Source organism: Mauremys reevesii, linkage group 2, assembly GCF_016161935.1.
Source record: "Mauremys reevesii isolate NIE-2019 linkage group 2, ASM1616193v1, whole genome shotgun sequence".
Taxonomy (NCBI): domain Eukaryota; kingdom Metazoa; phylum Chordata; order Testudines; family Geoemydidae; genus Mauremys; species Mauremys reevesii.
Genome location: NC_052624.1, coordinates 153,675,694 through 153,690,160, shown reverse-complemented (window position 1 = coordinate 153,690,160; position 14,467 = coordinate 153,675,694). Strand labels below are relative to the sequence as shown.

The window sequence follows — 14,467 nt, the reverse complement described above, 5'->3', positions numbered from 1 at the left end:
AGAGGCAATTTTAGTATTTTTACAGGGTTTGGGGATTTTCAGGTTGACAAAGACAACCAAACAATGCAGGATAATAAATCTGTGTGATTTTTAACCTGAAGAGGCTGCCAAGGACCCAAAAAGTTTTTTAAGTTGCACATCAGGTGTAAACTGGGTAGAAAACAGGTAGGTGATGAAAGCAGCAGAGTAATGATGGGGATTCCACAGCCTCCCTTGGTACCCTGTTCCAGTGCTTTTAACTATCCTTAGAGTTAGAATGTTTTCTTAGAATCGTGGGACTGGAAGGAACCCTGAGAGGTCATCTAGTCCAGTCCCCTGCACTCAAGGCAGGACTAACTATTATCTAGACCATCTTTAATATCCGACCTGAGTCTCCCTTGCTGCAAACTGAGCCAGTTACTTCTTGCCTGATGGTTGGAGGACATGGAGAACAATTGATCACCGTCATGATGCAGACCTTCCTTTCCAAAATGCTCTGAGATCCACTGATGGGTAGTGGATTTTTTATTTTAGTAGTCCCATTGGCTTCAGTATGACTGCTCATGTGACTAAGGGGTTGAGGATCAGCACACTGGTGTGAAAAATGAGTGTTACTTACCATTAATTGGGCATTCTGTGGGTATGGATTTCAACCCTGGCATAGACAAGTGCCAGGTTGCACCTATCAACACCAGTGCTGAGTTTCTTTCCAGGACTGTTGGAGATGTTCCAGGGGTAAAATAAAGTGTATTGGGCATCCAGGGTACTGCTTACTCATAAACCTACCTGTTAATTTCTCTTGCTGCCACACCCCCTTCCTCCCACTTGTGTATCAATGGGGCCTTATCTACACACAGATGTGCCCTGATTTAATTAAACTGGTGCAAATTTATTTTGGCTTCAGAATGGCTTTTTGCTGTTTAGCTTGAACTTGTGCCAAAAAATCCTGTCTTGAATTGAAATAAGAGCTTCCACACAGCCATTGGGCTTTGATTTGTTTAAAATGATACCTTAAATTAAAATTCAAGGTGCGGTGCTGCGTGTAGGTAAGCAATTATGTCCATCTCTCTCTCTCACACACACACACTCACTCACTCACTCACTCACTCACTCTTGCATTGGTTTAACTAAAGATGTGATTTTATACCAGTTTAGTTAAACCGGTGCAGCTTTTGTGTGCGGACACTTACATCTATTTAAACTTCGCTTATGTCCGTTTAGTTTGCATCAGTAAATGTATAGGTGCTTAACCTGTATAACCAGTTTCAAACTGTTATAAGAGCATCCACAAAGGAGTTTGCACAAGTTTAACTAAGGGCTTGGCTACACTTGCAAGTTAGAGCTCATTAAAGCAGCCCCAAGCGCCCTAACTCCTGAGGTGTCCGTACTGGCAAGGCACGTATTGCTCCTGGACTCTGCAGCTGGAGTGCTCCTGGTAATCCACCTCCACGAGAAGCATAACACTTGCTGCGCCCTGGCTGAAACACCCCAGTGTCAGTGTGGATGAGAAGTTGCATTACTGCGCTGTGATTGGCCTCCGGAAATGTTCCATAATCCCCTGAAGTCAAGTGGCCACTCTTGTCATTATTTTGAAATCGGCTGCATGCATGCGGATATCCCCTTTCAAAGCTCCGTCTGCTCCGGGACAAAGCAAACCATTAGTGTGGAATGCTGCTGTTGTGAGTGGGGGGTGGGAAGAGGGGTCTGCTGCTGTCTGAACTTACAAGACAGCATGCTGACACATTCTCAGCCCCCCAAAACACACTGTCACTCCCTCCACAGACACACAACACACTCCGTCACATTCCACCACCCCCCCCCCACCCCATTTGAAAAGCACATTGCAGCTACTTGCACAGTGGGATAGCTACCACAATGCACTGCTTTTTGTGGCGTTGCAAGAGCTGCTAATATGGCCATGCCAGTGCGCTTGCAGCTGACAGTGTAAAACACACGGTAGCGTTTTCCCTGCTGCGGTCTCCGAAGGCTGGTTTAACTCTCAGCGCTCTACATCTGCAAGTGTATCCAAGCCCTTGATTGGTTTTTAAACTGATATAAGTTAAACCCGTGCAACTTTTGTGTGTAGACAAGGTCTTACTCCTGTTTTCTGACCATTTATTGGTGCGGTGTAACTTACACCTCCCCTTGCATTGCTGCTGAATTTGGTTCAGACACATCCACAGGAGTTGAACCCGCTCACATTTGGCTGAACATATCCTAGTTCTTTTCAACTGTTTTTCCCTTTTCCCAGTGGTCCGATAAGCCATGTGCTCCCCATCTGCTGCAGAGGGACAGCTACTATGTTTATTCACAACAGGAACTCAAGGAAAAACTCTACCAAGAAATCATCTCTTTCTTCGACAAGGGCAAAGTGAGTCTCCCTGTGGATCTTGAGTGTCTCTTATAAACAAATTGATCTGGAAAGATGATAATGTAACAGGCCTGTGTATAAATCAAAAAGCTAGGATTTTTTCAAAGGATTCAATTGAATTTCAATGGGAATTGGGTGCTTAACTCTCTTAGACTCCTTTGAAAATCCAGTGCCACCTGTGAGCCAAAGGTCTGCGGGATGCTGAGCACCCTCAACTCTAGAGCTGGCAGAATATCGGGGTGGGGGTCATTACAGTTGTTTTTCTTTTTCCCCTGACAAACATTTGTATCAAAATTTTGAATGGTGGGGGAAAAATGTGGTCGATTGTACTGAGCTCCCATTAGCTGAATTCTTAACAGATGGCTCCCCCATTCCTTCCCCCTGATGAGCGTAACTGCCTTGGAAGAGTGGTTTCAGTAGGGGTGGCTACTCTTCAGGGTGTGTGCTGAAGAGAGGATTTGACCAGTAATATTTACAAGAAAATGCCTCATTGGTAAGAAGCAAAAAGACTCAGGCCTGAGGCAGCATGGTCCAGTGGACCACTAGACGTGAGTCAGAAGACCTGGGCTCCTTTGTCTTACTATCTGACCTTGGGCATGTCATTTCCCCTCTCAGTGCCTCAGTTTCCCCATCAGGGCTAGTGATACTGACCCTTCATTGTAAATCACTTTGAGATCTACCGATGAAAAGTACTATAGAATTATCATGAACATAGTCAGAAATATAGTCCGTATAGTGTGACGCTCTCTGGAATGTCAGATGTTTTAACAAAAAACTACTTGTAGTCAGCAAAATTTCTTATTTACCTATGGTAGGTAATGAATGCTTTTATAATAAATGTTCTTTTTACTATTGTTTTGTTTCTTTCCTCGAGATGTGGGAGAAAGCAATCCAGCTAAGCAAAGAGTTGGCTGACATGTACGAAAACAAAGTCTTTGATTACGAAGGGCTTAGTAATCTTTTGGTAAGGTCTCTTTTTCTAGCTTGGGTTGGGCTGCTGCATGTTTAAATGGACGTTGCTAGGTAGTTCAGGTTTTTATTTGTTTAAAGATTTTTTGCAAAGCTTAATATTAAAGAACAATATTTTCATAACTGTTTTTTAAACTTACTTTTGCCATTAACATACGTGAACAGAATATACCATAGTTTAAATTATACAGGTGTTTTACTCTCCTTTACGCTAATAAATTAACATTTCCATACAAGTATAATACATTTTGCTCATAACTTTAAAACTATTTCTATATATCTCACTAGCTTATTCTTGCCATAGCACCTGGCAAGCCGCACTCAAGGACAGGACCCCATTGCACCTACACAGAACAAAGAGATGGGTTCCTGTCCCAGGAAGCTTACTGTCTTATTTAACCTGCAAAGATATAATCAGCGTCCGTTTGTGTCCCTGCTCCACTTCTGCCTATGCCTCATATCATGTTTGTTTTGTAATATCTGTGAAGACAGTGCAGTCACAAAAATTGCAGCATTGATCTAATGCATGAGAACCAGGAAGCGACATTGACTATGACCAAAACCAGTCCCTATGTCAGTGAAGTACAAAAGAGTGCCAACACAGGATAAGCAAACATTATATTGATGGTTTTTTACAATTCTTTTGGATTTAACAGTATAAGTAATATTTCATAGATGTGTTGCTAACAGTACAGAGTGAGAAAACGACCTTGTAAATATGCCTGACAATGTCTCTGTGAGCTCAGAAATGAACACATCCAGGGTTTTCTTTTCCTTTTCCCCCAGAAAAAACGAGCTACGTTTTATGAGAATATTATGAAGGCGATGAGACCTCAGCCAGAGTATTTTGCTGTTGGGTATTATGGGATGGGTTTCCCCTCATTCCTCCGGGTAAGAATCCTGCATGTGCTCAGACATTCTAGTGATGGGTTCTATAGGAGACCCTAGAGATGAGATATCAGAGCTTTCTAGAGGATTTTGATGCCAAATACCTATGAATTGACCATCTAAATCACTTAAGTGGTATGAAAATCTCACCCTAAACGGAAATGGCCTGAATTCTCAATTACACTCAGGCCCCTTGACTCTAGTATAAACGAGAATTCAGGACAGTTTGTTGCCCCTAGTCTGCTGGGTGATCCATGTGGTCTTATATGGGCGGAGAGGGACTCTTTCATATGTTTATGTTCTCCACGGTGTCTTAACTGCTTATCCCAGTGATCTTCATTGTGAGAGTGGGTTTTTCCTTGTAAATAATTGACCCCGTGTGCCTCCAGACTGAATCGGTCTAATTCAAGGACATAGGTCACTTCACTTCAGAACGTTAGTGAGACTCTGTCCCTCCCAGATGCACTGGAATGCGAAGATGCTTCCTGTTCAGTGTCATAGGTGCCTACTTCCCCTTTGTCCAGTGGGTGCTCGACCCCCGCCCCGCCTCTTCTCACCCCTGCACTGCCCTCATCCCGCCCCCATTCCACCCCTTCCCCCAAGTCCCTGCCTCTTCTCCACCTCCTCCCCTGAGCACGCCAGGTGCCCACTCCTCCCACTCCCTCCAGGAAAGTCCAAAGAGCTGCCAAACAACTGTTAAGTGGTGGGGGGGAGGGGAGGACTGGGAACATGGCACACTTGGGGGAGGAGGAGACGGCGAGGAGGGGGGCAGGGGGAGCTTGACTGCCAGTGGATGCAGAGCACCTGCTAATTTTTCTCCAGGGGTGCTCCAGCCCCGGAGCACCCACAGAGTCGGTGCCTATGTTCAGGGTTGCATTAGTGCTGGATCCGCACTGGCTATCATTTGTAAAGCCAGCCACCATGAGTCAGAGGGGCAGGGTGCAACGTGCTCTGAAATGTTCTAGCCAATGTATTTTTAAAAGATGGGGGGGTTGACACAAACATTTACATTTCACCCTGGGATGCCTTTGAAGCTATTTGCCCTAAATGGAAACCAAGCTTATTAATACCAATTACCTGGAGTGGGACTGGATGGCATAGGGTATTGCCAATGGGAGACTTTCATTTCTAGGTCACCACTTTGAATCCAGCTCGTTGATCAAAAGTCATCGCTGGTGTGTAATGAGTTGGTGTCAGTCCAGGACTTAATGGCCACATTGCAGAACCACTGATGCAGTTGGCCAAATGGTCAGCCGTCTCTGCGAGAGGCTAGAAATGGAATGGATCATGGACTTGCACATGCTTTCTTACCTTTAAAAAGGTCCCTCCAGCTGAGGCATGCCAAGCTCTGTTGGGGGAGCTTGTTCTGCTGATGTCTATCAAATCTAGTTAATCAGAAAGTCTCCAGATGTGTCAATCTGAAATTCCCTGGCTTGAACCATGGTCACCTGAGCTTTTGGGGAGTAGTTTATCCACTAGACCATGTATGATGGAGGGATTGGTGGGTGAGGTTCTCTGCCCTATATTATGCATGTGATCAGACTAGATGGTCAGATTTGATGACAACTGTAATCGTCTAATCTATTAATGAATTCATAAGTAAAACACATCTTGGCATAAATTTAAACCACCCAGATTGCAGCCCTAGTCGTGTCTAATTCTCATTTCTTCTTGCTGCCCGCAGAATAAAATCTTTATCTACCGTGGCAAGGAGTATGAACGGAGGGAAGACTTCAACCTGAAATTGCTGACCCAGTTTCCAAATGCTGAGAAGATGACCAGCACTACCCCTCCAGGAGAAGAGATCAAGTCTTCCCCTAAACAGTGTATCTTTTAGCTATTGTTTGGTTTGACATATTCAAGCCCTACTTCCTCTGCTTGAGGTGGCAGAATCTGTCATGCTGGTACTTTTTCTGCACAACATGTAATTAGACTGCAAACTCATTGCCACAGTATGTCTTTGAGGTCAAGGACTTAGCAAAATTCAAAGAGGGATCAGACTTCTATATGGATGACATAGAAATAGAATAATTACAATGCTAAAAAATGAATAGGGATATGAAACCTCATGCTTCAGAATTTAAACCAGTCTGTTAGAAGTTAAGATGACACTTCTGTGGGGGTCAGATTATCCCCCAGCTACCTACTCTGGGGTTTCTTGCACCTTCCTAGCAAGTGGCACCGGCCACTGTTGGAGACAAGACACTGGACTAGATGGACCATGGGTCTGATCCATTCTGGCATACAAAGGGTGAAAGTGGGGTACAAAGAGGTGCCATGTCTCATCTCTTCTGGACAGTGCAATTTATTGACAGTCATGAGGAATTTGATTATTTCCTCCCAAAAGTTGATACTTTACTTTTAATTTTTGTAATCGTTATAAGTGCTGATGAAAGGTGCCAGGTTCATAGCCCCGGAGATTGATTTCTGATTTTCCACCTCTCTTTATACTGGAGTAACTCAGTCAACAACAGCAGCATAAAACTGGTGCCACAGAGTAGAGAATCAGGCTCAAGACTTCTCTTTGCTAACAGTAAGGGTGATTAACAAATGCCCAAGGGAAGTGGTGGATTCTCTTGGTGTCTTCAAGACCCAGATGCCTTTCTGGAAGTTGTGCTTTAGTCAAACACAAATTACTGGGCTCAGCGCAGAGATAGGTTAGTGAAATTCTCTGGTCTTTGTCAGACAGGAAGTCAGACCGATGCTTTTTTCTGTCCTTAAAAATCTGTGAAGTTCTCCACAGCAAAGACAGAGCTCAGGCAGCTTCCCCTGCACACATCAGCCCGGCCAGCTATCCACTTAGAAAAATTCATTCAAGACCAAACTTGGTATCAAAATTGCCTCCTTAATTTCTGCTGTTTCAGCTGCTTCCTTTGCATCTGTTTGTGTTTGCACTAACATTTTGGCCAGGGATAGGCCTGACCTGCATAACGTGGATGCAGATGTGAACTCTTCCCAAAGTTCGGGGATGTTTGGGTGCAGGGCTTTGGCTTGGTCCATTATAAGAAGGAGCAGCTGCATTGTTTGGATCTGGTACAGGTCCATTTCTGTCTCTTATTAAATCCATTTGAAAGGCCAGGCAGTACTATTGCTCCAAGTACACTGTTACCACAGATAGGTTGATGATTCTGTGGGTAGTTCAATGTCAAGCTTTTTTTATTTTTATGTTTGAAATCCTGCTTCTTTCAGGCCCTTTAAAATTGTAACAGAAGCTGTATCCTTCCTCTCTCTCTCTCTTAAAATAACATCTTGCCCTTTTATGGTTGTTTCACAAAAGGAACTCAAAGTGTGTTACAGATCTGCATTAAACCTTGCAGCACCTTAGTGAGATAAGGAATATATAGGGAATTACATCAACCACCGTTGAAATGCAGCCAGTTCTGGGGAGGAGCAAAGCAGCTGATCAACAGCAATATTAGATGACAGGGCCAGATTATGTGTCTTCCTTTTCATTCAGGGTTTTACTTTTGGGGCGTCTTCAGTAGATCAGAACAATGTCCCAAAATACTGCAGTAACACTAATATAAAGTGTTGTGTTTTAGGCCACTATTGTAGACCACGGTATTTTTATTTATTTAATCTCTATCATAGCTCACCGGTGCAAGAGCTGGGGTGAGAAACACCTCTTCACTGATTTAAGAAAAAAACAGCCTATGTTTGTTAGGTAGCTTTATCAAAGTCTGTTTTATGGCCGATAGCTTTGAAGTGGGCTCCTTATTGTTCAATGTACTTAGAAGGTCTTGAAGTAAGTACGTAACACCCCACTCTCCTCCAAAACACACACGCCTCTATGGAGTTGGGACTAGAAGCCTGTACTCTTAGAGTAAGTCTACACTGCAGCTCAGAGCAAGCCTCCTGACCCAGGTGGACACAGTCTCTTACTAGGAGTGCTCAAGCTATCCTGCCAAAAATAGCAGTGTGGCTGTTGGAGTTTGGGCTGGAGCTCCCTGGGGGTGGGGTGGGCTTGAGAGCCTGAGCTCCAGCCCGAGCCACAATGTCCACATTGCTATTTTAGCACCATCGCTCCAATGCCAGTGCCACAAGTCTGTCTACCCAGCTAGGAGGCTCACTCCCAGCCGAACTGTAGACATACTCCGTGTCTCCAAAGCACGTGTCTATAACACACAAGGGAAACCTCATTAGCTGGCGGTAGTAGCAGCAGATCCCTTCAGCTCTTTGTGTACCAGTTCTTAGAGGGTGATGTGCGCACACACTGTTACACTCGGTTTTGTTAATGAACAATGTGCATTCTTTAAATGTCATGACAACAGTGCAGGGGACACATGGCTTGTTCAGAAATCTGACACTAAAGAAAATGAGAAGGATTTTCCCTTCCTTCTTTTATTCTCCCCTCAGAGATCCTGGCGTTTTCCATCCTTAACAGGAATACCTCAGATGTGCAGTGCTTTATAGTGAAGCCTGTGATGAACCTGCCACCCAACTATAAAGACAAGCCTGTTCCGGAGCAGATCTTAAAGTAACTTCCTTTCCTTTTCTTGTTCTCTCTTGGGAAAGCTGAGGGGGTTATCAAGGGCACCAACCCCAATTTAGCCCGCCTGAGCTGTGGTTTTCCTAGACATACGCGTGGGAAACGTAAAAGCTCCGCATTTGCCACTAGCCAGTGATTATGATGCCAGAATATTTCCATTTCAAAGCATAGGCATCTGGGGAGGAGGTGAATGTTGAGTTTTTAATGGAGTTCATTGCATTTCCCTAAGCTCAGCCAGCATGATCTCCCTGTATGAATTCACTCGCCGCTGGTTCTAAACTAACCATGTTTAAACACGCTTGTGTACAGCCCCAGAGCCTTCAGGTCCTACCTGCCCTATTATTGTATTTATTGTATTCCCATAGCCCCTAGTGGTTTCCGTTGGAATTGGGTGCCTGTTGTGCTACGTGCTGTACAATGAGAGATGGTCCCTGCCCTAAAAAGTTTGTATTCAAAATAAACAAGATGAAGAGAGAGGATGGAAGGGGAAACTGAGGCAGAGTGGTAAAAGGACTTGTCCAAGGTTACACAGCTGGTTATTGGCTGAAATGTAGCAAGGGAGGGTCTTGGTCTCCTACAGGAACCCAGTGGTAGCTAGTGACATTCATCCTGCAGGACGAGTGGGAATTCCAAAGTTCCTTGATTATTATATAGTTGTGCTATAACGGGGGGCGGTGAGGGAGGGTGGCAGTGGGAGTTGTCCTGCCCACATGGGCCAGAAGATTGTGTTTACAAACATGTAACCATAGGCGCTGACTCCATGGGTGCTCCAGGGCTGGAGCACCCATGGGAAAAAATTGGTGGGTGCTCTGCACCCACCGGCAGCCAAGCACCCCCCCCCCAGCTCACCTCTGCCTCCACCCCTGAGCACGCCACATCCCCGCTTCTCCTCCCACGCTTGCCGCCACAAAACAGCTGTTCCGTGGCATAGCAAGCTGTGGGAGGGAGGGGGGAGGACAGAGAACGTGGCGTGCTCAGGGGAGGAGGTGGGGATTTGGGGAAGGGGTCCAATAGAGGCAGTGAGGGGGCGGAGTAGGGGTGGGGACTTTGGGGAAGGGGTTGGAATGGGGGCGGGGGGCATGAGCAACCACCAGCGCCAGGAAAAGTTGGCACCTATGCATGTAAGAACTGTGTTTTAAATCTGGTAGGCACAGGACATCCTGATCTTCCACCCCCCGCTTGGCAGCAGGACCACCTGATGGGGAGAGCTGCTACCTAATCTCCCAACCAGTAATGGCATTGCAGGGCAGAATAGAGGGTACTCACAACTTGGGTACCCTCCCAAGGGCTAAGGTATAGGCAGAATGTGGCTTTTTGCAGTGTGCACAGGGGAGAATAAATTGTAGACCGTGGCTGGGCCACAACCATGTTTCAACATAGCTATTTTTGGAAAAGAACAAAAGGAGGAGGAGAAACCCCACCATTTATTGTGTTCTTCCTCAGCTACTACCGAGCCAATGAGGTGCAGCAGTTCACATATTCCCGGCCGTTTAGGAAAGGAGAAAAAGATCCGGAGAATGAATTTGCGGTGAGTCCTTCACTTTCTGTTCAAAATGCCTTGAATTCTTTAAGCAGTGGGGAAACTTTTCTTTGTGCGTTGTCTTTCTCTTCCTTTCAAAGGGCCCTGTCACCTTGGTACCTACCGAAGCACCAAACAGTGATATGAAAATCAACAGATCTAGAACAGGTTCCTCATCTCCCCAGCTGTAGCAATGGGATTTGATTGATTTAATGTGGGAGAAACCAAGAGCTGGGCCTGATACCGTGATCTGAACACGGAGCTGGGGGTCCTGCCACTTAAAATTCTCTTACCCAATAGCCCAAGATGGGTCTCCAGCAGCATCCCTGTGGAGTGCAAATGTGTGATTGGGGTTTGTGGTGGGTGTGATTATGTATGAGGGTGTCAAACCCAAACCCATAATAAAGCATCAGTAAAGACCACAGCACTTTGAATTTAATCCAGCAATGGAGTGAGTGTAGCATGTTTGCATCTGTTTTTGTTGCTTTCGAGAAGAGCCGTTGCTGCTATGTAGTGGCTATGCTCGATGTGACACACTGCCTCAATGAGTTGTATCGCCCTCTAGGGGCTGGTCCACGTAGAGGATAACAACCTATTATTGCTACTAGCTAATGGACTTACTCTGTTAGCTTTAATGGTAGGAAGCTGTGCTTTGCTGCCGAACGGCCTGGGTTCTACCCCTGTTGTTGACCTGTCATGATCACATGGAAGTCATTAAATCAGCCCAGTGAGTTCCAACAGTCTGGTCTAGAGGTGCTGGAAGCCTGGCTTTGAGCCCTAAAACATGTGGGAGTTGAATTGCAATGTTTTCCTTATGACTTTGCCTTTTTAATTCCCTGACCAGACCATGTGGATTGAAAGAACGACCTACACAACCGCCTACACATTCCCAGGCATCCTCAAGTGGTTTGAAGCCAAACAGATTACAATGGTGAGTCCTTGGAAGAGGTGGATTCCAGTAAAGGGACTTTACATGTCAATATCTGGTCAACACTGGGCTTTTGCAGGCTGGATCAGACCTTTGGCCCATCGTGTCTGATGTGCTGACTCCAGCAATGGCCAATACCTCATATTTCAGAGGAAGGAAACCCCCCCTATAATGCACCTGGCTATTTGAACAGTGAAAAAGGGAACTCCACCAAGTGCAAAATAAGTCCCGGGATAATTGTACAGTGCTATGGCCCAATGCACCTCTATTTCAAACCCACGGCGCATGGTGGTAGGGAAGGGCCCAGTTCACCAAAAACACATTTTGTGTGCTTCAGTCCCATTGAAATCATGGGGATTTAAATAAGTGCTTCAAGTTAACCACACACTTAAGTGCTTTGCTGAATTTAGGTCCGGTCCCAGATTTCTGTAAGTTATTGGCATGAGAAACAGTCTGTCTTAAAGATGTGGTGAATGGGACCCCCGTACAAGTAGAAAGAATGAATCCTCTGTGTGTCAAGTTCCAGGCTGTTTTTTAATGTGTCCATCACTTCGTGTCTTCATTGCACATTATCACTGCCCTCTCTGGCAGGTCGAAAGCTGCATAGAGCAGGGGACAGTCTTAGACAGAAGCAGTTGTTGGGGCTTTTGGGGGCCCCATCGTTCTGGGCTGACTTGAGAACACACAGGTTAAGCTGATCTTCCCCTCTTCCCAACATACTCTGGCAGCAGATCCCACAGGGTGGGGAGAGCTGCTGCCTAATCTCCCACTCCAGCAATGGTATTGCAGGGCCTGAGTTGGAGACACACGCAGCTTGATCCTCATCACCCCTACTGGCAGTAGCATCAGATCAAGAGGAAATGACTCTGAATGACTGATCTCTGCTTTCCCATTGGCAGCAGGACACACATAGGGAGGAAGGGGGGAAAGCCGCTGCCCAATCTCCCACTCCTGCAGGACTGGAAGGGAGGTGGTACTTGTACCAATCTCCCATTCTAGCAGAAGAATTGGATCAGGAAGCCACTCGGAATCCTCTTTTCTGCCCTGCTCTTCCCCTGCTCTGTGCTATGATGTGCGAAAGTTCAGGGACAGGATGGTGGGAGTTTCCAGAAAGGGTCAGTGAGGGATTTTTCAGTCTTCTCTTTGTTACTGTTCAGGAGGAGATCAGCCCTTTGAAGAATGCCATCGAAACCATGGAGCTGACCAATGAGAAGATCAGCAATAGCGTCCAACAGCACGCCTGGGACCGGGCCCTGCCTGTGCACCCACTCTCCATGCTGCTGAATGGCATTGTGGACCCTGCAGTCATGGGGGGATACACCAACTATGAAAAGGTCAGCTGGCTCCATGTAGGGCTCATCTCTTGTCTAAGGTGTTGACTTCGGAGTGGAAGGATGGTTTTACGGCTAAAGCACTGACCTGGGGCGCTGGGTTTAATTTCTATCTACTACACAGCCTTGTGCAAGTCGCTAAAGGCATTTAGGTACTTAACAGGATTTTCAAAAGTGGGCGCCTATGTAGTTTTTAAAAATCTGGCCCTTAATCTCTCAATGCCTAAATTGCTCATTTGTAAAATGAGGATACTACTACTTTCCTTCTTTCTCTCACCACTGTTCTAATCTGTTTAGATTCTAAGAACAATAGAAAGAACAAAAGTAAGCAGAGGAAGGATGATCTAGTGGTTAGGGTGCTAGTCTGGGAATGAAGAGAAATGGGTTCAGTTCTCTTCTCTGCCACAAACTTGGGCAAATCACATAGTTGCTCTGTGTCTCAGTTCTCCATCTGTATAATGGGAACAACGATACTTCCCTACATCACAGGGCTGTTGCAAGGATAAATACATAAAAGATAGTGAGGTGCTGTGGTGATGGAGACCAGATAAGTGTGTGTGGTGTAGGTCTATCCTTAAAAATTAGAATGCCTTAGCTATGGTGCTCAGGGCTGTGAAAATCTTCATGCCGTAATTAGGTCAACCTAACCCCTGGTGTAGAGACAGCTAGGTTGACAGAAGACTTCTTCCATCAACTTAGCTCCCACCTTTTGGAGAGGTGGATCAACTACGTCAACGGAAAAACCCCTTCTGTCAATACAGAAAGCACCTACACTACAGCAGTATAGAGTAGAGTAGACATAGATAAAAGTAAATTGTGTCTCAGTTTTAATAATGTAAAGTGATGGTAGGAAGACAGGGTTTTTTTTTATAATCACTGTCTAGCATCAATATATATTTTGTCTTGATAGCGTGACAGCAAAGAGCAGTCGAATCAGAATGAAAACACAATCTGTCCCTTTGTAGTTTGTGCCTTTTTTTGGCATGGCATATATCTCCCTTGTTAATTATGCTGAGCTGAAAACATTTATTACTCCAGCCTCTAACCACGTTGCAGAGTCCTGAATAATGCCATCTCTGGCATGAAATGTAATGGTGGTTGAAACGTGTTTGATGCTGGCAACGTGTTTGATTTTTAAAAGGGGTCATGATCAAACAAAATGAGCCACAAACATTAAAAGCAGCAAAGAGTCCTATGGCACCTTATAGACTAACAGACGTTTTGGAGCATGAGCTTTCGTGGGTGAATACCCACTTCCGACAAGTGGGTATTCACGCACGAAAGCTCATGCTCCAATACGTCTGTTAGTGTATACGGTGCCACAGGACTCTTTGCTGCTTTTACAGATCCAGACTAACACGGCTACCCCTCTGATACTTGACAAACATGTGTCAGATTTAAGCCTGGTGTGAATCTCCTGATTCCAGAGGTATTGCACACTCCACCAAGGATGAATTTGGCTAAGTATTTTCCCATTTTATGAATTAAAGTTGACATAAAGTTTAGATTTATGAAAATGGGAAAGCATTTAAAACAAGAAAACTCCAGGTATTTGTAACCACATCTGGAAATGCTCACAACCGGTTCATATTTTCCTACTTCAACTAAGGATCAGCAGAGAGAGAATTTGGCATTTGTGGGCGGCCTGAATCCGGAGCTTTAATTGAGTCACTCTAGCTGGAAGCCAAAAGTCTCCATTGTACCATGGGCGTGCTTTCTTCCTCTAATAATGAAACTCTTCCAAGAAAAGTACTTTGGGCCCAGCCCTGCAGTTCTCCCTCAGGTTACCCAGCTGTTGACCTCAGTGGGAGTTTAGGCTTTGTAGAGCCATACACCGTTGGCCCACAAACCCCTGTACATAAAATCCAGATAACAGATTGCCGTTTTAGAAGTGGATGGAAAGCTAACAAGCATTTTGCCTGGAAAATGTTCTTATCCTGTGAACTGTGATTGGGGGGAACATTGAGACTACATTCAGTCACAGACCATGTGA

At 45.3% G+C, this 14,467-nt stretch overlaps 1 protein-coding gene across 3 annotated transcripts in view; it reads left to right on the top strand.

Moving 5' to 3' along the window:
• Nucleotides 1-14,467, top strand: part of DOCK5 (dedicator of cytokinesis 5) — a 147,727-nt gene that overhangs the window by 113,378 nt on the left and 19,882 nt on the right. For 2 of the 3 annotated variants that reach the window (XM_039522200.1, XM_039522201.1), the window contains 8 exons: nt 2,231-2,350; nt 3,225-3,314; nt 4,106-4,210; nt 5,892-6,033; nt 8,603-8,684; nt 10,140-10,224; nt 11,060-11,146; nt 12,301-12,477. In XM_039522200.1, coding sequence (XP_039378134.1) covers nt 2,231-2,350; nt 3,225-3,314; nt 4,106-4,210; nt 5,892-6,033; nt 8,603-8,684; nt 10,140-10,224; nt 11,060-11,146; nt 12,301-12,477 — 888 coding nt within the window. Of the gene's footprint in view, nt 1-2,230; nt 2,351-3,224; nt 3,315-4,105; nt 4,211-5,891; nt 6,034-8,602; nt 8,685-10,139; nt 10,225-11,059; nt 11,147-12,300; nt 12,478-14,467 lie in introns of those variants that run through there. The other variant, XR_005593551.1, reaches the window with a different exon arrangement.